This window comes from Copadichromis virginalis, linkage group LG17 (genome assembly GCF_057382275.1).
Source record: "Copadichromis virginalis isolate Kocher_CV1m ecotype Utaka linkage group LG17, C_Virginalis_male_GT1.1, whole genome shotgun sequence".
Lineage (NCBI taxonomy): Eukaryota > Metazoa > Chordata > Actinopteri > Cichliformes > Cichlidae > Copadichromis > Copadichromis virginalis.
In genome coordinates, this window is record NC_140634.1 from 20714121 (window position 1) to 20739018 (window position 24898).

Below are 24898 nucleotides of genomic sequence, written 5' to 3' on the forward strand. Positions count from 1 at the left end.
AGAGACTTTTGGCTGAGGGGACGCTAACTGTAGCTGCACAGGGCACGCAGTCGGCTTAGGATGCAACGGCTGGGGCTGTGCAGGGCAAACAGTCTGTCCAAAGTTTGTCAGCACCACGCAGTCCTCAGCTGGCGGAGAAAGCTCACAAAGGCTTCCAGCTGAGGTTGGCAGTGTCTGAGCGGGTTGCTGTGCTATGAACTGAGCTGGTGACAGAGGTAATGACAGAGCTAATAATGACTGAGCCGTTAACTGAACAGGCAATGGAGTAAGACACTGAGGTGGTAACAGAGCGGATGACCGAGTGGGTAATGGAGCCGTTAACTGTGCTAAAGACTGAACTGGTGACAAAACAGGAAACTGTGCTAATAACTGAGCCACTGACTGAGTTATGGACAGCAATGCCAGTTGTAGTGGGAGTTGCGCTTGTGGTAGATTAGGTGTCTGGCTCTGGGCTGCTCTCCTCCGGGGAACAGGAATGGGTGCTGGGCCTGGCCGAACACCAGCCATCCCCACCCGAGGAACAGATACGGGTGCAGGGACGAGCTGGGCTCTGGCTGCCTTTACCCTGGGGGCCAGTGTAGGTGCAGGAGCTAGCTGGACCTCTGTCGCTCCCACCCGAGGAACTGAGACGGGTGCAGGAGTCGGCAGGGTCATGGCTGACCTCACCCGGGGAACCGGAACAGGAGCAGGCAAAGGCTGGGTGTCCATCAACCCCACCCGAGGAGCAGGTACGGGTGCCGGGATGAACTGCGCCTCTGCCAGGCTGGGGACAGAAGCAGGGACCAGCTGGACCTCAGCCACCCACTCCCGAGGAACTGGTACGGGAGCAAGGGAAAGCTGGGCCCGCACTGCCCTGGTTACAGGAACAGGAGGCGGAGAGTGAAGCACAGGAACAGAAACAGACACAGGGAAAATCGAGTTAGTGGAGCTAGAAGCAGTGTTAGTGAACAGAGATTCATGGCGAGTCACTCCTGGCAACTCTGTAGGCCTTAAGCTGTCCATGTTAGGAGTAGCAGTCTCTAAAACAGTCATAGCACAGGAAGATCCAGGTTTAGCAGAGTCAGAGTCAGTAATACCGAGCACAAAGGGATCCGTTGCGGACACAGGAGCATTCACACAAACGGTTTCTAAATATATAGGTTGGAGAGCAGCATAGTCCAGGAGTGAAGAAACACCATTCACAGTCTTATACTCAGCAGGTACAGGGACCTCAGAACTGTTAACTTCACGGTGTTGTTCATGAGTATGCAGCTCAACAATAGTCTTTTGCTTCTCTAAGGTGAGATTATCAGTCTGTGTGTTAATTGCTGCTGACCTGGGAGGAGCACAGGAAAAATAGTCACTCTGAAACATGGGCGTGAGGGTAGGTAATGCAGGTTCAGGATTAACCGACCCAGAATTACCAGACACGGAGTTAATGGCCTCTGGGATGACGCGCATGGAGCTTACAGTGCCAGGATTCTTTAATTCAGCATGAACAGCAGTCTCTAGGGGGGTAATGAACTCAGTCTCGTGCTTAATAGGTGCGGAGGTGAACTTAGAAACATTATGAGCCCTGGAAACACAGTCATATTCAAACTCACTATTCATTTCTGATGTGTTACGGACCTGAAAAACAGCGGACTCAGGAGCAGAATATTGTCCGAGTCGGTCCGACTTGGAAGTGGCATGGAAAAAACTGTCAGAGTCACTCACCACCGGAGTTTGCTCAGTAACTTTAGGGTGGCGACGGCGTGAGCGCCGTTTATTCCTGGGAACTGTGCCGTGAGTTCCCGAGGCAGTGGGCGCAGGCACTTCGGTGATGTCGGCTGGCTGAGCCGATGACGAACCGGGCTGCGCCGGAGAGACGGGGAGCTTGTGCAGCTCCGAGCGTGGAAGTCCCAGGAAGAGCGCAAAGGACTGCAGCGGAGATAGGCTGCTTGTCGGAGGCACGAAATCTCTCCTCGGCCGCCGAGTAACCCTCTTCTTTGCGCAGGACGTGGGCGGCGACTGGGGAGGTGAACCGGAAGTTGAGAAGGCCGGAGGAGTTGTGGCAGGCGATAGGCTGAATCCTCCAACTCTTATCACCGTGGGACGATGTGGGGAAAAGGCAGCAGCGTTTGCAGTTTGGAGGCTGCGCGGCCCACCTAGAGCCAATCGAGTCCCATAGAAGGCAGACTCGCGCTCCCGGGCATGCCGAGCCTCCTGCCTTCTCTCGTTAGGGAAGGCGGAGTCTGCACGCTGCCGGTTCCGTACAGAGTTTGCTGGGTCCATTACTGGTCGCGTTCTTCTGTCATGGATCGCTGTGTGGCAGGCAGGATGAGGACCCAATCGCAAAACTCACACACACGGGGATGAACTCAAAAAACACAGCTTTATTGCTGGCCACGAGAAACAATACAAAATAAACTAAACTGGGAAAACTAAAGCACAAGGAGAGAGAAACAGGGAAATCCACACAGCATGAGGGAGAACGCGACGCCGAACAGAGGGAGATGCAGACAGAAATACACAGAGGGTTAACGAGGAAAGTGGGAACACACGGGGAACACAGGTGACACTGATAATCATAACGAGACAGGGCGGGGTGAACTGAACATGACATGTACAGGCGTGAGAGTCACAAAGTAAACAGGAAGTGCACAGAGGTTCAGACAGGAGGAGAGAGAGCACGGGGAAAACACAGACATAATGGGCTGGGGAAACATGAAACAACCACAAAGGGAGACGAGGGCTCATAAATACATAGAGGGCACACAGGGGGAAGAGAGAGCACGGGGAGAACTTAGACATAATGGGCAGGGGAAACATGGAATAAAACATAAGGAGAGACGAGGGCTCACAGATACACAGAGGGGCACACAGGGGGTAAAAGCCATGAAGGGAAAACACTTAGGGAACAACACAACAGGGCAACTCAGAAAACATGGCCTAAGCAAGGAACAAAATACAAAAATACAAGGAACTAAGAATACTGGGCCCACATGGCCCAGGACCATGACAAGGAAAGCTGGATAGGGTTGTAGAAGGCCCTTAGACCATCAGCAGGATGGTATCTACTCCTTTGTGCAAGGAAGAATGGTATGAGCACTACAAGAGCAAGAATATGACTTCAAAATCAGATACAAACTTCATAACAAGCAGTGTAGACTGGGCACAGTGCTCACTCTGGAGCCCAAGTAGCATTTGAGATAGAATACCAGATTTGAAAGGTCCAACACTGGCCACCCAGCGGTCATAGGAGTCATATCCATGGAGCCACACACAGACACCCTACAGACTAGGCAACAGGACTCTACTGTTAGGTATCAGGATGGACCTATTTTTAGATTCTACTCTCATGTAGTAGGTCCCGAGTTCCCCCTGGTGCACATCAATGCCTGGCCTTGTGGCAGCCTGTAAAAGACAGTTACAGTTCATGGCGGATGAAGGAATTGATATCACTGACTAGGGATGGGTATCGTGTAGGTTTTATCTGACACCGGTGCCAAACCGGTATTTTTGAAATGGTGCCGGTGCTTAAACGGTGCTCGAACCGGTGCTTAATTAAAGAATGGAGAACACAAACTTTGTCCAAAAGCCTCTCATGTTTAGCTGTTTTTTTTTTAAAAAAGATAACAATGTTAGCCTTTCCTGCAAATATAGGGCATGTATGGTATCGTTCTTGGCTGGAAGCAGTGCTTAAACAATGGAAAAAACACAAACTTTGTCCAAAAACCTCTCATGTTTAGCTGTTTCCCCGTTTTCTTTGGTCATTTTAGCCTTTTTTGGCCAGGGTGAGGGGAGTATCTGGCATCAAACAAGAAGACAGCCACATGTAACTACAACGGTGTTTGCTAGTTCACCTTACATGCATTAATTTAATAATGTGGTTAGCCTACTCAACGTAAATTACACACGGACAACATTAAGCTACTCGCCCAGAAAAGAACGGCTGCTGCTGCCATCATCATTCATCATCATTTCTGCTAAACTGGCAGGGCTAGGGGCCAGGACTCTCCTCTTCGGGTTCTCGGGGGATGTTGCTAACTCCGGGTCCGATAACAGGCACCACACCCACAGTAGATGTGTTGGTGTGAGGTCTCGCAGCAAGCTATCAAATACGGTGCATTTCTCGGCTTTTAACAAAACGCTATACGTCGCCAGGTTCGTCATCAGATTCGAGGTGTTACCTCCTTTGCACAGTATCACAGTATCACCTTAAAGCACTTGTTGCAGGCTGCTGAGTTTGCATCTTTTGCTCTGAAGTACAGCCAGACTTTTGACTGCTTCGCCTTGGGCATTTTTACTTTGTAGCTCTGCTCTAAAAGAACATATGTACCTGGGCTCGCCTACTATCCTTGCAAAGGTAAAATGATTGTCTAGAATCCAAAGTGTATGACATCTCAGCAAAAAATGCCATAATGGCACGGGATACCAGTACCCATCCCTACCACTGACTGCTCCCTCACCTGACCTACATCCAATAGAACTCCTCTGGGACGTTATGTTTCGATCCATCCGATGGCACCAGGCTGCACCTCAGTCTGTCAAGGAGCTCAGTGATTCCCTGGTCCAGCTTGGGAGAAAATCCTTACAGCACTATACATCATCTGACTAGAAGCATGCCCTGACATTATCAGGCATCATTTTGTTGCATCACTTTGATTTCAGGGGTCTTTTTGAAATTCAGCCCACTGACGGTTGATCTTCATACATCCTTTTGTTCTTAAGACATTACCCAGTCAACACCAGTGCAGATACCCTGGATGATTTTTTTCCCATTGAAATCATTGATTTGTTGTTTTTTTTAAACAAAGTATATAGAACCAGCTTTCCAAAGAAATTGAAGACTGAAAGTACAAAACAAACCTCTCTGCATTGAATCATACTTGTTATCAATCTCTGGCTCTCTTCCTTTCTTTTATCCTGTCTTCCTCCTCTCGCCCTAACCAGTTGAGGCAGATGGAAGCCCCACCCTGAGACTGGTTCTTCTGGAGGCTTCTTCCTGTTATAAGAAAGTGTTTCCTTCCCACTGTTGCCAAAATGCTTGCTCACAGGGGATCATATGGTTATTGGGTCTTTCTCCGTATGTATTATTGTAGGGTCTATGTTACAATATAAAGCACCTTGAGGCGACTGTTGTTGTAGTTCGGCACTGTATAAATCAAATAAAATTGAATAAAATTGAATTATTAACATCTTTATGTTCCATCAGGTCATGACAATAAAGAATATAATGCAAGCAGGAGCTACTGAAGGGGTAGCTTCCGCCACCATGGACGAAAATGATTGTGTCAGAATGCCATTTAAGCTGTCCATTAGTGAAGACATATAATACAATAAACTCTTAATTGTTTTAAAATCTATCTGCCTATGTTAAAATAACCAACACATTGTTGTGGTTTGAAGTGTTGTAGTATCATGATAGATTTATTTATAGCACAGAACATAAAGCAAAAGCTGAATAACATTTAAAATGAAGTTAAACTGAAAGTACTTATTTGAAAAAAAAAAAAACTAAATAAAAAGAATGATATCTAACTATATGAGTATATACTTACACCAGTATTTACATTGTCCTTCATTAAAAGCATCAGTATTCATATTTTTTCATTTATACTTATATTTGTAAAATTGATCATTGGTTGTTATAATAGTACTACTACTACTACTACTACTACTAATAATAATAATAATAATAATAACTGTGTCCCTTTCCCCCTTAATAATAACTGTGTCCCTTTCCCCCTTGATGCGTTTTTTCTTCAGTGCAGCTGTTAGAAGAATACACTTAGCATACTCTTAGAAGAGTTCACGCTCCAGCACTAACAGTCATCTAGACTTCTTCTCTTTGGATGAAGCTTAACTCTCCATTTCACCTCCCAGTAACGCACACGTTGCTGCTGCTTCAGTCTCTCGGGATGATCAGGACACAGCTCATCCACTCACATACACTGTCACCATTGCCAAGATCATCATTCCCAGCTGTAAATCAGAGAAGAACCGGAGATTAATATTTTGTTTACGGAAACTCAGTTTATTCGCTTTGTTGATGAAGCACCTCCAGTAAAACATGCAGCAGAGGAGCAAATGTGCGGTGTAACCGCTGTCCTCTCAGCTCTCATGTTAAGATGTTGGAGTGAATATATTGAACTTCACACAGAATTTCTACATCAAGTTTGTTTCACTCAAATTCACAGTGGAAATGAACCGATGAGAATCTTTAATACTTCATTGCACTTTAATGATGAGATTCTTGCTGTTTAAATGAAACAAAGAGTTTCTGTGCATTAATGAACATCTCATCAGCTAATAAATAAACATGCAGGCTCTCACTGAATATATCTAGATGAAGCCACTGACGGGGAAAAAAATGCAAATGCAACTCTGAACTTCAAAAGAACTTCTGCTCTGTATGAAGACTAGATGCAGATACTAGATTATTAAATGTAACAGTGGTTCTCTGAACAACAGTCCGCAGATTTATGCTCCCACACTCTGATGAATGAGAACCTGTTTCTTTAAATCTTATAAGACTGTCAGCTACAATCCAAGTTTATATCCTTAGACTTGAACACAAAAACAGCAATCATCTTTACAACAACTCAAACACATGCTCACAACAAAAGCTACAGTAGGCTGCAAAACCGGCAGAGGGAGATATTTAATGTCAAGCCATCATCATCATCATTTTTATTTATAAAGAACCTTAAAACAAACATAGCTGATGCTAAGTGCTATAGATTGGAACTAAATAATAACATTTACACAAGATATAAATGAAAGCCAAATAAAGGAAAAAAGTAAAATAATTAATTAGTTAGTTAATAACTAATTTAATTCAAAGCCAACACTTGGATGATAGAGATTTACAAGAAAATTTTGATTATATATGTGTTGACCTTTCATAATAACTGTGTTTAGTACAATACCAATCAACCTTTACTAACCTTGGGGTATCCAGTTTATAGTGTAGACTCCTCACAAGTTTAGAGAGTTGCTTAACGTCTGAATCCTGCAGGTTGTTGTCACTCAGGTTCAGGATTCTTAGATGTGAAGGACTGGACCTCAGAGCAGAAACCAGTGCAGCACAGCTGATCACTGACAAATTGCAGCTCCTCAGACTGGATAAACAATAAAACATCTACATATAATCAGTGATAAATTATATCAAATGTGTTCAGGTTACTTCCCCAATTTTTGTCAGTATGTAAACTGTACTGCACGTGGGAAAAGCTACTGAATAAAGTCTACTCCAACATTAAACAAGGATACAGCACCATAACAACACCCCACCTGTGCTAGTTGGACCAAATATCCTTGTTTATGTTACCAGCCTGCCTACCAGAAGGAGTACACCACATCTATACTCTGCTATATCTAGTACTGCACAGACACCATCACCACGGCATCTGGGTGTATGCCAACCAAAGGTTTGGAAGGCAAGTGCAGTTAGGACCCTGTTGAGGAACAGAAACACTGCCTTCAAGTCTGGTCATGTGGAACTGTACAGTTCAGCCAGAGTAAATCTAAAAAAGGGCATCAGACAGGCCAGGCTGGATTATAATAATAAAATTGAGGACTACCTCCACAGCAACAACTTGAGTCGGCTGTGGCTGACTTATTAACTACAAACCCAGACCCAATGCTGTTGATAGTGACGCTGTGCTTCGGGTTGTTGTCACTCAAGTTCAGAACATGAACCACTTCTTTTGAGAAACTGGCCAAAAGTTATATCATCCAAGGACTTCCACCCATATTCGACAACACCAGTTTGCATGCAGGGATAAGAGATCAACAGACGATGCCATAGCCACAGCTCTAAACAGGACCCTGACCCATCTGGAATACAAGGATATTTATGCCAGGCTTCTTTTCATCAACGTCAGCTTGGCATTCAACAAAATCATCCTTAAGAGACTGATAACAAAACTTATCAACGTTAGCCTCCCACACTTCATTTGCCTCTGCATTAGTGGCTTTCTCAGAAACTCACCCACATAGAGTCACAGTAGGGTCTCACCTCTCCCCAACACTCAGCCTCAACGTCAACTTAAAACAGGGATGTGTGCTAAGTCCCCTACTGTATACGCTACACCCATGATTGCACTCGCACCCACCGAAACAACTCTATCAGTTGTATGTTGTTAGGGTTGTATGTCCACTTCTCAAACTTGTGCAATCAATAATCAAGCACACACACATATCTACATATGTTAATATGTACATATTAACCTCCTAGGACCTGGCGTCCACATATGTGGACATCACATTTTGGGTTATTTAGACCAAAATACTCAATTTTGCTTTACAAGGGCCTGATATCCACTTACGAGGACATTATACTGCTACTGTTCTATCGAAATTTAAAACGAATATCCTCATATGTGGTGCTCATTTTTCTTAGAAACAAAAGAGAAATCAGAAATCAAAGAGAGAAATCAAAAATGCATGCCATGGAAGATTTCAGGTCTTAGGAGGTTAAATATGTACATATTTAATCATGCTTATACTGTATTTATTTATTAGAAACTCTTATTTTCTATTTCTATATTGTTATGAATAGATTGCTTTCTTTGCTTTCCTTGTTTTTCTTTGCATTGAATAGAACAGCATATAATATCAGTGTGTTTTTTGCATAATGACAATATAAAAAAAGATTCTAACGATTCTGATTTAGCTAAACATTATTTGTCCTTATTAAATGAGCAATCCCTAATTTCTGATTTTCTTTGTATCTGTGTGTATCCATAATGTAATTATGTATTAGAGAATTACAGAAAGTGAACCGACCTCAGAGTCTCCAGTCTACAAAGAGGAATCTCCAAAAAACCACAGAGATGCTTCACTCCTGAATCCTGCAGCTTATTTACACCCAAGTCCAGATATTTCAGATTGGAGGGGTTGGCCCTTAAAGCAGAGACCAGAGTAGCACAGCTGATCTCTGACAAACTGCAGCACCACAGACTGAACAAAGAAAAAAAATGTGGATAAAATCAGATACAATTCAGCCACATATGGACAGTTTTTAAATTTGCACATAAACCATACTTTCCCTCATCAGTAAGAATTTCTTATTCATTAATCATTATCATTTTCCTCAGTTTTGAAGGAGGAAATTAACTATACTATACACATAAATTATAAGATTTTGTGATAGCAGACAGTAAGCAAACTGACATCAGAGTCTCCAATCTACATAGAGGAATCTCCAGAAAACCACACAGCTGCTTCACTCCTGAATCCTGAATCGCGTTTCCACCCAAGTCCAGATGTTTCAGGTGGGAGGGATTGGATTTAAGAGCAGAAACCAGAGAAGCACAGCCAATCTCTGAAAAACTGCAGAGCTCCAATCTAAATAGAGAATAAAACATGCAGATAACATACAGTATATTTTGGTCATTTATACATGGAACTCATGGAAGTCTATCAAATTTAGGTTTATCAGTAGTCACAGAATAGGTTAACTGACCTCAGAATGTCCAGTCTACAGTTTGAACTCTCCAGAAAACCATATAGTTGTTTCACGCCTAAATCCTGCAGGTCATTAAAGGCCAGGTCCAATCTTTTCAAATGGGAGGGGTTAGACTTCAGAGCTGAGACCAGAGCAACAGTGCTTTTCGGTGACAAACCACTGAGCTCCAATCTAAGTAACGAATAAAACAATAATAAACAAATTAGATGTGGAAAGGTTGGTAATTTGAAGTTCAGGGAATCTTCTGTATACGGATGTGACTGTTTAGCAGGCATATGAAACATTTATTTAATTTAATAACTAACAGTGGCTATTCATTTTAATATCTGTGCCCAACACTAGTCTTTAGTGACCACAGAGCAATTTATATTCCAATAAAACGTTGATTTTTAAATGGATGCTACACAATGGAAATGAATTAATAATGAAATTTATAATAGTAACAGAGAGTAAATGACCTAACCTCAGAGACTCCAGTCTACAGTGTGGACTTTCCAGAAAACAACACAGCTGTTTCAGTCCTGAATCATCCAGGTTGTTGTTGTAGCTCAGGTCCAGATCTTTCAGATGGTAGGGGTTTGATTTCAGAGCAGAGAATAGAGCAACATGGCTGATTGCTGACAAACTGCAGCTCTCCAAACTGAATCGGGAATAAAACACGTTATTATAATATTTTTACCTTCTCTCAATCAAACGAGTACTTAGTATCTGTCTTTCTTTCACTTTCACTTTTATACTCATGTTTGGTCAGAGCGTGAAAAGGTGTTTGGCCCCTTCCTATTTTATTTTTTTAATTGCATATTTGTCATACTTTAAATATAAAGTGATTTTAAATTATCTCTTTAGTTTTAATATTACACTGACCTATTATTCAAACAATATTATGCACACCAACCTAGTCCTTTGTGAAAAAAATAATAGACATGGGTTTCATAGAGAATTGTGAAGCTTTCTGTGGAAAAACCGGTCTTGTGGGGAAAGCTGGCATTCATCCTACTTTAGATATAAATGACATCATTTCTATCACATCATTTCATCATTTGGTCAAATTAATAACAAAGTGATCATCCTGATTTGGTACCAGGAAAGAGAGTTGCAGTCTCACACACCTCTCTGAAGTTTCCCTCTTTATTTTATCCCCACAGAGACTGTGTCTGCTCTCAGATCATCATCAAACAAACCAAAAATGAGCATATTAAAAAATAATAATATAACACCCTAAACTGCTTCAAAAACTAAAACAATTAAATGTGGACTATTAAACATTAGATCTCTCTAAGTTACTGTGAGTAAATGATTTAATAATTGTTCAACATATTGATTTTTTCTGCCTTACAGAAACCTGGTTATGGTATGATGAAAATTTAGTTTGTATAAATCAGTATACTGAGTTCAACTAACTTTCAGAATCCTCAAATTTAGTCCAGTTCAATTAGATTTTATTTATACAGAGCCAAACCACAAAAACAGTCACCTCAAGGCAATTTATATTCTAAGGTAGACCCTAGAATAAAAAAGCACAGGTTGAGGAGGAGTGGCTGCAATTTTTCAATCCAGATTATTTATCAACCATGTTTATGAAGCCAGTTTTAGTTCTTATCTATTCCCCTCCTGGTGCATACTCATACATACAGAATACCTTTCAAAATATATTTTGGTTGGTCTGTCAATTTACTTTCTGGCCTTTATTTTGCACTCTAAAATTTGAGTTAATGATTAAACATGTATATCTTTAAAACTATTGACTGAGTTGAATATTTAACTGGTCTTAGCATAAAAATTAATTTCAGAAATTTGTGATGGATACATTTAAAAAACATTTGAGTATTAAATTAAAAAAATGTAAAATAAATTCCAGCACCCCAGCAAATAAAATCACAAAACAAAATATCATTGTTTTAAGTTTTGAGTACTGTGTCTGTCAGGTTTCCTCTTTCCTTTTGATAGTCCTTGTCTCTTGTGTATAACGTTCGGTTTGCTTCCCTTTCCTCTTATGTCTAATTTGTTCCACCATGTTTCCCAGCTGTCTCCACTCCCTAATCTTCCCCTTGTATATATACTTTCTCAGTCTCTGAGTATGGAGGTCTGTATGGGAGCTGTTAGTGCAGAACACCACATGAAGAAACTAAAGGCAAGACAACCTGACACATGGCATTGCATCAGGTAATGTAGAGTGTAGGATTTAACCTATTAAACTATGTGCACAATCTGGTGCCGAAATTCGAGTCCTGGATACCCAAAACCAACATACCGTAAAGGAACTGGAAAAAGATGGGTCACTCCATCTGACAGCTCTAGAGTCAGGTTATAAGGGGAAAGCTTTACAGTTCAATTTATTGAAATATCTTCAGAAATAGTAATCAGCGAACTAACCTCAGAGTCTCCAGTCTGCAGTTTGGACTCTCCAGAGCAGCAAAAAGGTTTTTTGATTCTAAACCCTGCAGGTTGTTTCCATTCAGGTTCAGCTCTGTCAGGTGGGAGGGGTTGGACATGAGAGCTGAGGCCACGATTGCATAGTGAGTCTCTGACAGTTTACAGCCAGAAAGTCTGTGATGACACATATTACAGAACAAGTTATTATAAAGAACTAGTGTTTTGTGTGGCATGTTCCAAAGTAAGATGTTATTGAACAAAAGAAAAAGAGCACAATGGTGCAAATTGAATCCAGACAGAGACAAATTAATATCAGCTCTTTCCACACATCTGCAGACAGAATGCTTACACAAACCTAGTGAAGTATACGATGTGCAGCCAGAGGCGGAGTTCAAGTAGTACCAATAAAATCGGAATAACACCTCTGAGCGCAAATTGGATCACATCTTGGAGAAGCTCACTGCGTTCGTGAGTTCTCAGAATCGGCTCTTTGAGCACAAGAATGACGAGACCACGGAACGTAAGTTTGATAACATCATGGAGAAGCTCACGGCTCTCCAACGGGAGATTGAGAGACCAGTGTTGGACTGTTAGAACAGCTTTGAAATTCATATGAGTTGTTCGCACTAAAGAAAAAAAAACACCATCACTTCATGCGGATACCCCTTTGGCGCCAGCTGCGGTCTCAAGGCTGGAGCTGAACAAAAACACCCTGATAACGACTGTGTTTAGACTGTTCTTCACATTCTATGCAAGGCCACCTGGGTTGGCTGGAAGTAGGGCTGGGCGATATGACCCAAAATTCATATCTCGATATTTTTTAGCTGGATGGCGATATAAGATATATATCTCGATATTTTTTAAAGCCATAAAGTAAGAACAAAAAGAGAGTTCTTAGTCAAAGCGGTGTCCCAGATGTCACACAGGCACTTTTATTAACATACAGCATAGATGTACATGAAAAAATTACTCAAAAATAAATTATGAGCATTTATTAAATAATAATGCTCCATAAATAAAATAAAACAATGTTGTTTTTATGCATAACAAAGAGCTCACAATTGTGCAGTCAAAATGTAAACTAAAAGACGCTGAGCATAATAACAAAGCCAGATTTCTCAGCTGCTCTGTTCCCAACATCTCCTGCGTGACTGACAGCCTGGAGTTTGAAATCCGCTTTGTAACCATGTCTCTGAATAGGTGCCATTTACACACACAATATGGTAATATTACGTTGAAGCACAGTACGTATCACTCCCCGAGGTTCCTCTGTAGCCGTAATGCTCCGACAATCCATCAAGTGGTGCAGCTCCGTAGCTTACCAAAGTTGTACTAAAACATTTTTTGACAGATTTCTGCACACCTTGTACCACTTCAAATCGGTTTGCGGTCATCAAGCACAACCAGAATTCATACATAAGGCACGCTGTCAACTTTTGAGAGAATGAAAGGATTTTAGGAGGGGCTGCACGGCGTTAGCGTGGTTAGCTCGTTAACACGTTAACGCCGTCCAGCCCCACCGACGGGGCGATGCGCAGTAACTCATTAAAGGAGATTTGCCGTGTCCATCTTGTCGCTGCCTGTAGGTGAAGCAATGGGGGAGGAGGGGGAGTTGTGTTCAGTGAAGGAGAGAGGCGAGGCGGAGTAACGTTGCATAGAGACAAAAGTGGACGAAAGAGAGGCAAACTTGTGGCTCCACAAGTATAATTATAACGTAACATAGACTATATCGATATAAAGGATTTTGTCACATCTTATATCTCGTATAAAAATATATCGATATTTTTAAAAAACTCGATATATCGCCCAGCCCTAGCTGGAAGACTGTTTACTTAGCCTGGCAGGGCGAAGGACACTGTCTCAGCTGAACTCTGGACACACACACACACACACACACATATATATATATACACATACAGATGTACAGTACACTCACCCCCCTCCCGCTCCAAACGCCTTCGACACTTATTCCCCTCCGATGCTGACAGTGGATCAAGGAGAACAGCGCATAGGCTGCAGGCCCGGATGTACTGTCTACATTGGCTGTCTCTCACCCTTTACCCACCCCTGTTGCTTGTCATGTGTTTCTTTGGTGTATTAAGAGTTTTTTCATGCTATGTGGAGAGGTGTTTTTTTCTGTTCTCAAACTGATCTCCCTATTGCAGCTCAGTCTGGGGGAGTTATTTTTTTCTCCTTATCTTTCCTCATGTTGTGCTTTTTCCATGTTATACCCCTCTGACCTGTCTTCCCCATGTGATGTTTGTGTAATGTATGTATGGTTGGAAGGGTAAGATGACGCTGCCACAGCTGGCAGCCTTAACCCAATTTCCCTCGGGATGAATAAAGTATGATCAATCAATCCATCCATCCATCCATCCATCCATTCGCTTCCGCTTATCCTTTTTCAGGGTCGCGGGGGGCGCTGGAGCCTATCCCAGCTGTCATAGGGCAAGAGGCAGGGTACACCCTGGACAGGTCGCCAGTCTGTCGCAGGGCCAACACACAGGGACAGAAGGGACAGACAACCATTCGCACTCACATTCATTCGCACATTCACACCTAGTGACAATTTGGATTATCCAATTAACCTATCCCCACAAGCTGCATGTCTTTGGACAGTGGGAGGAAGCCGGAGTACCCGGAGGGAACCCACGCAAACACGGGGAGAACATGCAAACTCCACACAGAAAGACCCCGGCCTGGTGTTGGAATTGAACTCAGGACCTTCTTGCTGTGCGGCAACAATGCTAACCACCGTGCCACCGTGCTGCGTCAATCAATCAATCAATCAATATTGATGAGCAGTTAGGCTTGTAGCACTGTAACCTCAATTTCTAGGTACAATCAATATGCCCATTTTAAGTCTCTTTGCACAAGATTTCATCTTTGTTTTTTGTTTTTGATGCTATGCTTAAACATTAACAACAAAAACACAGACATTAAATAAAGTTGTTAACTGTGTCCTCATTAGGATCGAGCAGGGGTAGGGAACTCCAGGCCTCGAGTACCGGTGTCCTGCAGGTTTTAGATGTGTCCTTGATCCAACACAGCTGATTTAAATGGCTAAATTAGCTCCTCAACATGCCTTGCAGTTCTCCAGAGGCCTGGTAATGAACTAATCATTTGATTCAGGTGTGGTGACCCAAGGTGAGATCTAAAACCTGCAGGACACCGGCTCTCGAGGACTAATGTTCCCTACCCCTGGGATAGAGATTTGTGTTAACATGTGTAACATGAAACAATAATTCTCCTCAGTCTCTCTCAGACCTGAAGATTTTAGTGCAATTTCACATTTAGTCTATTTACTGTGGTCGTAATTAGTTAAAGTTTGTAAGCAAACAGTAATGCGTCGTTGCAATGCATTGTTACAGTAATTCTTACTTAAAAAACAAACAACATTTTCAGAGCAGCTCAACAGCATCTGTGAAAATCTAACCAGTGTATTGTTTGCAATAGAAAAAATGGAATTATAAGAAAGAACAATGTGAGCATTATAGTAAGAACTTTTGAACACCTTAGCTACAAATTTACATTGATTTACAATGTTAATCAGATATTTACTCACTGAGCCTTTCTACAGTTCCTCACAGCAGGAATCAGTCTCCTTCGTCCCTCATCCGATGTGTTATACTTCAGGACAAACTCATCCAAAACCTCTGACATCTGCAGCATGTAGGCCAGAGCTGAGCAGTGGATCTCAGAGAGCTCCTTCTCTGATCCGTTTTTGCACTTCAGAAACTCCAAGATCTCCTGATGTACCGTGAGTTCATTCATTTCCATCAGACAATGGAAGATGTTGATGCATCTGTCAGGAGAGGTATTCTCATTGGTTATCTTGCAAAGGTTGCTGATGATTCGCTGTATAATTTCTGGAGTGCTCTCTGTCTCGCCTAGCAGACCTCGTAAGAGTCTCTGGTTGGACTCCAGAGAGAGACCATAAAGGAATCGGACCAACAGGTCCAGGTGTCCATTTTTAATTTGGAGGGATTTCTGCATGACTCTGCTCAGAAAGACATCTAAAGACGAGATGTCACCACAATAAACATGTTCACCATTCCCTAGAAAATGCTTCAGCACTTCTGTTTTTCTGTTAGTATGACAGTGAAACATGTAGACTGCAGCCAAAAACTCCTGAATACTCAGATGAACAAAGCAATAGACTGATTTCTGGAATATCACACAGTCTCGTTTGAAGATCTCTGTACAAACTCCTGAGTACACTGAGGCCTCTGTGACATCCAGACCACACTGCTCCAGGTCTTCTTGGTAGAACATTATGTTTCCTTTCTCAAGATTTTCAAAGGCCAGCCTCCCCAGCTTCAGAAGAACTTCACTGTCAGCCTCTGTCAGCTCTTGTGGACTCGTCTCATATCCCTCATGGTACTTGTGCTGTCTCTTTGTCTGAACGAGCAAGAAGTGTGAGTACATGTCAGTCAGTGTCTTGGGCAGCTCTCCTCTCTGCTCTGTAGTCAACATGTGCTCTAGGACTGTAGCAGTGATCCAGCAGAAGACTGGGATTCTACACATGACGTGAAGGCTCCTGGATGTCTTCATGTGGGAAATGAATTTGCTGGACACCTCTTCATCACTGAATCTCCTCCTGAAGTACTCCTCCTTCTGGGCGTCAGTGAAGCCTCGTACTTCTGTCACCCTGTCAACACATATCGGAGGGATCTGATTGGCTGCTGCAGGTCGGGAAGTTATCCAGATGAGAGCTGAGGGAAGCAGATTCCCTTTGATGAGGTTTGTCAGCAGTTCACTGACTGATGACTTCTGTGTGACATCAGACACAAGCTTCCCTTTAGTGAAATCCAATGAAAGTCTGCTTTCATCCAGGCCATCAAAGATGAACAAAGGTTTGCAGACAGTGAGCTGCTCTGCTGTGACCTTCTGTAATGTTGGATGGAAAACATGGAGCAGGTCCAGAAGACTGTACCGGTCATCTCTGATCAGGTTTAGCTCCCTGAATGAAAGCAGAATCACCACACTGACACGTTGGTTCTCCAAACCTTCTGCCCAGTCCAGAGTGAACTTCTGCACTGAGAAAGTTTTTCCAATGCCGGCAATGCCATTCGTCAGAACCACTCTGATGCATCTCTGTTGGTCAGGCAAGGCTTTAAAAATGTCATGACAGCTGACTGGAGTGTCATGGAGGGCCTTGTTCATGGAAACTGTCTCCAGCTGCCACACCTCATGTTGGGTATGAACCTCTTCACTCTGTCCTTCTGTGATGTAGAGCTCAGTGAAGATCCTGTTAAATAGGGTTCCACTTCCTGTTTCTTCAGTCAAACATTTACATCTCCTCTCCAGATTAGCCTTATGTTTGTCTAACAACTTCTGCAGCAGACGACTATCTGCTAAAAGAATGAAAATCAATGAACATAAAGCAAAATATATATTATAACTGGATGTTATAGAAAAATGGACGGGGGGAGACAGGGAAAAGGAAGTTTCTTCTCAACCAGACCAAGGGGGAGGGCTACGCCTCAGATTTTTGGACCAAACCAGTCCCTCTAGGCTGGTTGGTGTAGTTGAATGCTGAATGACTTTGCAGGCCTAACGGATAAAGTCTATTGGTTTTCCTTACCATTTATGGATTTGGACCATTTCAGCTGTGCATTTGTGAGTGAGCTTTATGCAATGCACTAGAAGAAGACAAGCCACTATAGTTGCTGATGCACTTGAATTGTTGTTCTTTTTTTTAGAATTCAATTTGTTAAGAATAAAGGCCCTTTGGGTATATTTTGTGCTTTGTCCTTTGCTCATTTGGCAAGACACCAGATTTTATTTTAGCTTTTAATACCTGAACAACACAAGAAGTCCAGCTTTCAGAAATGAAATAATCAGACAGAGCTTACTTTCATAGTTTCTCTGAATGCTTGAAGAGCCTTCTAATGAAGCAGACTGGTGCAAGGTGATGGACTGTCTGCATCCACAGCTGGTAGAGACCAGATCCTTTTTAAAATCCTGATAGGAAGTACAGCAGGACATCTGCTCCTCCACACTGTGAAAACCACGGAACAATTATTCTGATCAAAACAAAGCACAGTAAAGCCAGAAGTGCTAAAATTTGATACTAGCACTGACAAATATATATCACGGTCATGATCAGTCTGTAGTTCGCTGTTGGAGCCAATCACAAAGCATGGAAAGGCTGCAGAGACTAATTTAATTGAGAGGGGAAAAATGCAAGCTTTCAAGAACAAGCCTGGAGCCTTATTTAAGACCCAGAATGGATATGAGTATAGTTGGATGTGCTACATGGAAATGTGGTTAAACTCACACTTCCTGGAACATAAAATTTCTAGCACATAGAGTAGGACACACCTACACACACCAGAGATGAAGGAAACCATCAGACTGAAGAAGAACTCCTGTTGGGCTTCGGGAGCATGGAGTGTCTGACCCATTGCTAAGGGCCATTCGAAACTGAATTTTCCCCTTGTCGAGTTTTCTCCCAGTACTCTGGCTTCCTCTAACAGTCCAAAGACATGCAGTTAGTGGAGTTAGGTTAATTGGTGATTGTAAATTGCTCATAGTAGTCTGTCTCTTTGTGTTAGCTTTGCGATTAGACTGGAAACCTTCCCAGGGTGTACCCCACCTCTCACCCACGACAGCTGGGATAGGCTCCAGCTTTCCCATGGCCCTGAATGGGACAAGTGGAAGTGAATGGAAGGGTTTAATGGCCCATCTTAAGTTTGTCATTGAGCATCTCAATGATTCCAAGAAGGCTCAAGTAAAAGTCCTGTTTCAGGTGAAACCAAAATCAAGGTCTTTGGTGTCAACATGACCAACCATGTTTGGTATAAGAGAAATGTTGAGTAGGACCCAAAGAACGGCATCCCCACAGAGGCAGAAACAATATGCATTGGGGCTGTGTTTCTGCTATGTGTACAAGACAGCTTCAAAAGCAGTGTTGGATAAGTTACTTTAAAATAGTAACTTAGTTACATTACTAGTTACTTCTCTCGAAAGTAACTCAGTTACTTCAAGTTACTCGTTACTTTCAAAGTAACTAGTTACTAGGGAAAGTAACTTTGGTTTTACTCAGAATTCTCTTGTTAATGTGTTGCTTCCATAACTTTGCCAGTCTTCTAGCTTGCTTACTTGCCACAAGTGCACTGTGCCACCTACCAATAGAAAGGAAAAGATAATGTGCACATTTCCATGAGAGAAATCCCACACCTGGACCGTCATTGACTGCTGCCATGATTCTAGCCTACGTCACAGCGTCATGTGCGCCTTTTACATCCAACACAAAAACTGCAGTCGTGGTGCTTTCGATTGTAGTCAGAACTCGGAAATTCTGCCTTCTGAATAGGAAGATGTAGGTAACACCAGACTGCAGATGAGCTGCATACATGGCTGGACTGGGACAGAAAATCGTCCCGGGCATTTTGACTAGAGACCGGCCCACCATTATAGGAAAAATCATAAAGCCTTTGAATGAAAATAAACACTGTTGTGACAGTGATGTTCACTGTTTTGATGGTATATATGCATCAATCTATCAATCATTTGTTGTAAGATTCAGATAATTATTTTTTAAAAGCTAGATATTTTAAATGAGAATAAGAAAGAAAAGTATTTCTTTGTGCCCCCCTCTCCCTGTTAATGCCCTACCTGGCCCCCCTGGCAAAACTTTGCTAGACCCGCCCCTGCACAGTCACCAGCTGTCAGCTACCTAAAAAATGATCCTGGGGTTATTTGTCTCTCAGAAACAGTTCATAACTTCCCTTCAACTCATTCATGTTACCTAAAAGGTAAACCTGTTTCTCCATCACAGCTCTGATGATTCAGTAAGGACATCTCCTGGTTTCATCTTCATGTTTCCCTCTCACCAGATAACCAAACCATATCATGACCAGCAGCTTTTTTGCAGCTGTGGCTCCAGAAAACATCAGCTGATACTAGAAATTAATATTAAATAAATTCTAACAACAGCTGATCAAGCTTAAACGTGCTGCTGTTGTTTAGCGCGACATACGCTGGTTTCCTCTTTTGGCGCAAAGTGGGCGATAAACAAACAAGAGAGCCGATCAGCTGATCATTGATCAGTTTCATGATTGAAGTAGAAACGGGAGAGGGAGGGGGGAGAATGAAAGAAGAAGAGGCAGCTGTGCAGCAAAGACAGAATAACTCCAGCTTTGTGCCTTTTTCATTGTAGCTGAATTACGGGACAAACTGTTCCTTTTCACCTCAATACGAAATGCGTAATATTTTCTCTGAATACCAGACAGGACGGTTGGCAACTCTAATAACTTATGAACAAAATAAAGTTCAACATCATTAACTTCATAGCACCCACCCAGCTGTATAGAAACTCGTCATACTAGCTAGTACGCAGTACGGAAAAAGTCAGAATAACGAAAATAAACTCCACCTAAACTTGGTTTATATCTGACCCAGATAGACTGCAGGTCATAACTTCTTACCTGAAGTTCAGTTCACACTTGGACCGGCGGCCGCCTCGGGTCTCTGCTCCTTCTGTGTCCCCTTTCCTTCATCCACCTGCTGGCCTCCACCACTTGCTAATGTTACTGAATCTGTGGAAGCTCCGCGATAGCCATCACACGAAGTAACGACCCTATCTAAATCCCAGTAACGACTAACGCGTTCCTGATTTTGGCATAATAACTAGTTACCGTGCTCGTTGCCACAATAATAACGTAGTTACTGTAACGCGTTACTTAATAACGCGTTAGTCCCAACACTGTTCAAAAGTGGCCAATGGGTGGGGCCATGTAGTGCAAAATCTTAGACAAGGACTTCCTTCCTTCAACCAGAACACTGAGGATGGGTCATGGTTGGGACTTCCATCATGACAGTGACTCAAAGCATACCTCCATGTCAACAAAGAAGTAACTAAAGAAGCACATTAAAACTTGAAACTCAAGTCTTGGTTTGAAACAAGTTTGCTCAACCAGTCTACATGTATTTTGTGCACTTTTTCAAAGGTATCAACTTCTTGGTTTGTCCACTGAAGGATCCTTCAGGAGAATGGAGTATATGGCCCATTACTATGGGCTCTGCAGTGTCTACATGTTGCCTATAGCAAGAGCTTGGTTTGCATTTCTGGGAATAAGTCAAATATTCTAATTTGTGAAGACTTAAAGTTTACTGTATTTTACTATACTGTACATACTATATTCACTATTTAGGATACAAAGTCTACTAAAAACAAAGGTTTATAATTATGTATTGCTTAATTTGTGTTTTTGTGCAGTTGTTTGTTTTGCTTTGTTTTGTTTTAACCATCATGCCTCTAAAGAGACTAAAGATTTGAAATCTTTATCATCCAAAATCTGATCTTTATGTCAGGAAATCCTGCTTACTTATATTTAACTGTGCATGTATACAGATACATTAAAATAGAAGAACTCCTTGATGTGTTTATCAGTGAGCTTTTCACATCAGATACCCACATAGCAAAATTGGTATGGCCCGGATCTGGCCCACACGATGTGCTTACACATGGCCCACATACCGCAAAGAATGACGGCCCTTTGTGGGCCCAGATCTGGTTTGCCAGAGGTGGCCCACACATGGGCCAGCACAAGGCCAGTTGCAGACACACTGGTGGTCCTGTGCTGGCCCAGAACAGTTTCAGGTCTGGCCCCAGCTGTCAGCCTAATGTGTACCTTAATTAAGCCTTGTAATAACAACATGTGCATAATAGTGCAAACGTAACATGACAAAACTCTGTTCAGACAGTGAACATACTGATTCTTATAAAACATTTTTCAACTCTCCCAGATTACTCAAAGTGCTCTATACAACATGCCACATTCACCCAACCACACACTTTCTCTTAACTGAGTGCTTCCTAACTACATTCATACACATTCACACTCACGACATGCAGACTGGAGAAGCCAGGGATCGAACCACTAAGCCACCTGAGCTACAGCCACCCACTGGCAAAGATGAGTAAACCCTCACTAGGTTTTGGATAAAGCGTACAGTCACAAAGCTGTCAAACATGGCATTTGGGTCTTCTAAACAAACAAACATGGCATTTGGGTCTTCTAACTAAAATAGGAAAATAGGAACATAAATAGTGCATCATTGCTAGACATGGCCCACATTTGGTTGACATACACCCTGCCATAACACCAGTCAGTCAGAAGTGCCGGCTTGATGCCAGATCCCGGCCAGAGCTGTTTTCTATGGGCCTGGGCCAAATTAACCAAACCAAAATCCGGCCAGATATGGCATGCCATCGCATAGACAGGAGCGTCATTGCCAGACCTGGCCCACATCTGGTTGACATACACCCTGCCATAACAACCGTCAGCCAGAAGTGCCAGCTTGATGCCGGATCCTGGCCAGAGCTGTTTTCTATGGGCCTGGGCCACATAAACCAAACCATAATCGGGCCAGATATGGCATGCCATCGCATAGACAGTGCCATCTATGCCAGGCCTGGCCCATATCTGGATGACATACGTCTTATCATACCAGAAGTCAGCCAGCAGTGCTGGCTTAATACCAGATCCGGGCCAGACCTGCTTGCTGTGGGTAAGTTTTTTTTCGTGTGGGGAAATACACAGATTTTCAACATCCTCACAGAAGATTTGCATTGTTAGAGTTGAGTGAAGGTGGTCTAAGAGTTACTGTAAAACAACAGTGGTTCTCTTATCATGAATTGTCTTCAGCTTCATTTACAGAATAAACACTGCCTTACTTTGTGTTTGAGAGTCCAGGTTCTTTACTGAAGATTGGGTTTTCATCTTTGGACTGGTTAGTCTTCAAAGACACACAGCTGGATCTTGAAAGCTCTGCACTGTGTCTGCGTTGCTGACTGCTGGAAACACAAACAGAAAAAATCATACATTTGTCTTGTGCATGTTCCTGTTGTTTGGTACTGAGCTTCTTGTCCCTCAGGGTTGGGTTTATGAGGCTAAAACATGTGATGTCTTCAGTAAATGTTTAATCTTTTCCTCTTCAATCCTAATCCTAAACTCTGATCATGACTGTGTAAGGACTGAGAAACAGTGAGAGTGTAGTGCTGAGAGAATAGTATTACACTCTGATTATTACCGTCCCCTGTGTAGTCTTTCTGATCAGACCCAAATCTTTGAAGCAGCAGCAGAAAGAATTTCCACTGAGCAGCCTTTATATCATATAAAATCTGACGTTAATGCATGTTTTTATGTTATCCTGCTCACTTCTCCCACCGTACTTATGTGCTTGCTTGTGTATAGTTACAATGAAACAGAAGCACTCCTTCACTCCTTTGTCAGTAAGTTTATGTTGTGCTTTTTAATCCAAATAATAGTATCTCCTGCCAAATGATTCATCTTCCCCTTAGTTTACAGAAGAATCAGTGTCCTACTTTATGTCTGAGGGTCCAGGTTCCTTCAGTTCACTCATCGTTAGTCTGAGAAAGAAAGCAGCGAAACAAAGAATGAGCACAGAACAATTATCATAATAAACATGTTTGTCACACCCAATACTGGTAGCACAAGAATTACACACGCACGCACACACAGTAAGTCAATATTTTCCTTTGGGCAGACAATCAAACAAACATTTTTGCTGACTTTCTTAAGTTTTATTCCAACTTGAGAACAGTCAGAAACTCAAAAAAACGTTTTTGATTATTCTGACAGAACATGCAGTCGCAGTTACACTCACCTTGCTTTATTTCTCCTGCTCTGTCAACTGATCTCACTTTTAGTTTCGTTCTCAGCTGAACGGAGCAGCCACTCCCCTCTACATTTAATCACCTGACTACATAACAGGTGTGCGATGCAAAGATTAGCTTCTGTTCTTGCACTTTGGCATGAGGCCTTGGTCTGCATTACTGTGGCTTCTTACCCTCTTCATCAAGTATGTAAACAAAGGCACAGACACAGGCCCTTACCTCATTTGTGCATTTCTAAAATTGTGATTGAACCATTTTGCTTTTCTACTTGTGCTGTGTCTTTGTCTTCTTTCTTATTGTTATTTATTTCTTCTATTTTCTCCCATTTTCTTTTTCATTTGTGTCTTTTCTTCTGCCTGGCATCACTGACATTGCTATATTCCACATGTACTGTGAATAATAGTAAAATAATAAAAATAGAAATCAATAAATTGGTAAAAACAAAACAACAAAACAAGACAAGCAAAAGGAGCCTATAAAGAGTTTCTATAGCGTTTGATGGAAAAGCAAATGTTTGAGACAACATTACAGTGAGATCATAATTTTGATTGCAAAGGCTGGCGGGCAAGATAAAAAAAAATGAACATCTACACACTGCCAGCCATCAGACACCCTGCTGGGATAATAAGCTGGCCAAAGGAGGCGATAGAAGCCACATTAAGACAAGGGAGCTCCTGACCATATGTGATGAGACAAGTCCAGCACCTAGAGACTGTACACTTAGCGGGAGGAAGGAAGCTGAGAACTTGTGAGTACACAGAACCACTATCCAGGATGAAACAACAAAGATCCATGAGTACATCAGGAGGATTGCCACAACTGATCATGTGCTTAGTAAATTAATGAGAAATCAGAGAAAGAAGAGGAGAAAGGAGAAGAACCACCATGGAAGGACAGGCCCCAGCACACATGCACCCCTGTTAGATAAAGAAAGTGGCAGATATCAGAAAAATCCTAGTTGTTGGACAAAGCTGGATGGAAAGACAGCAAAAAAGGCATTAATCATAGCAGCAGAGGAACAAGCTCCATAAAGGCTGGGGTCTACCAAACCAGCCAAGACCCCAGGTGCAGGCTGTGTAAAGTAGTGATGTGTCTTTGAAGTGAACGACGCAAGCCGGCTCCATGGGTTGTTTTTTTTTTTTTTCCTTTCTCTCACCCTCTCTCTCTCACACTTTTTTCCGCTTCACTCCGCACGCGAGCCTTGCGGTTTTCGCTGGGCAGAGGGGGGAGGGGCGGTAGTTACACTCCAGGAACAGAGTGGGAGGGAAAGAGAGAGAAAGAGAGAGAGGGACAACAACTTCACATTAGAAAGGTGTAGTAATCATCCACAACTATTTTCGGTTGTGGATGATAAAGGATTCAGAAAGTTTATTCATGCAGGTCCATATGACAGAGAATGTGCATCTTCTTTTTGTTTTCATATTTTAATTTATATTTAA

At 42.4% G+C, this 24898-nt stretch overlaps 1 protein-coding gene across 1 annotated transcript; it reads right to left on the reverse strand.

Annotated features, from left to right (window-relative positions):
* Window positions 1-5370: 5370 nt before the first annotated feature.
* Window positions 5371-23486, reverse strand: LOC146689362 (NACHT, LRR and PYD domains-containing protein 14-like). The gene is made up of 12 exons (XM_085436438.1): window positions 23450-23486; window positions 23148-23192; window positions 22497-22616; window positions 17668-17813; window positions 15375-17166; window positions 11810-11983; window positions 9900-10076; window positions 9434-9607; window positions 9142-9315; window positions 8755-8928; window positions 6912-7085; window positions 5371-5946 (listed from the first exon to the last, which is right to left on the reverse strand). The coding sequence occupies exons 2-12, from the start codon at window positions 23183-23185 to the stop codon at window positions 5937-5939; spliced, it is 3153 nt and encodes a 1050-aa protein (XP_085292564.1). The 5' UTR covers window positions 23186-23192; window positions 23450-23486; the 3' UTR covers window positions 5371-5936.
* Window positions 23487-24898: the final 1412 nt, after the last annotated feature.

Bases quoted from the DNA above. Each gene is read 5' to 3' on its own strand.
- LOC146689362 (XM_085436438.1), bottom strand. From the start codon at position 23,185: ATGAGTGAACTGAAGGAACCTGGACCCTCAGACATAAA. The intron at 8,929-9,141 runs GTCAGTTTGCTT...TTCTTTGTTCAG, and splicing joins TGTAGATTGGAGACTCTGAT to TCTGTGGTGCTGCAGTTTGT. The intron at 7,086-8,754 runs GTCGGTTCACTT...TTGTTTATCCAG, and splicing joins TGTAGACTGGAGACTCTGAG to TCTGAGGAGCTGCAATTTGT.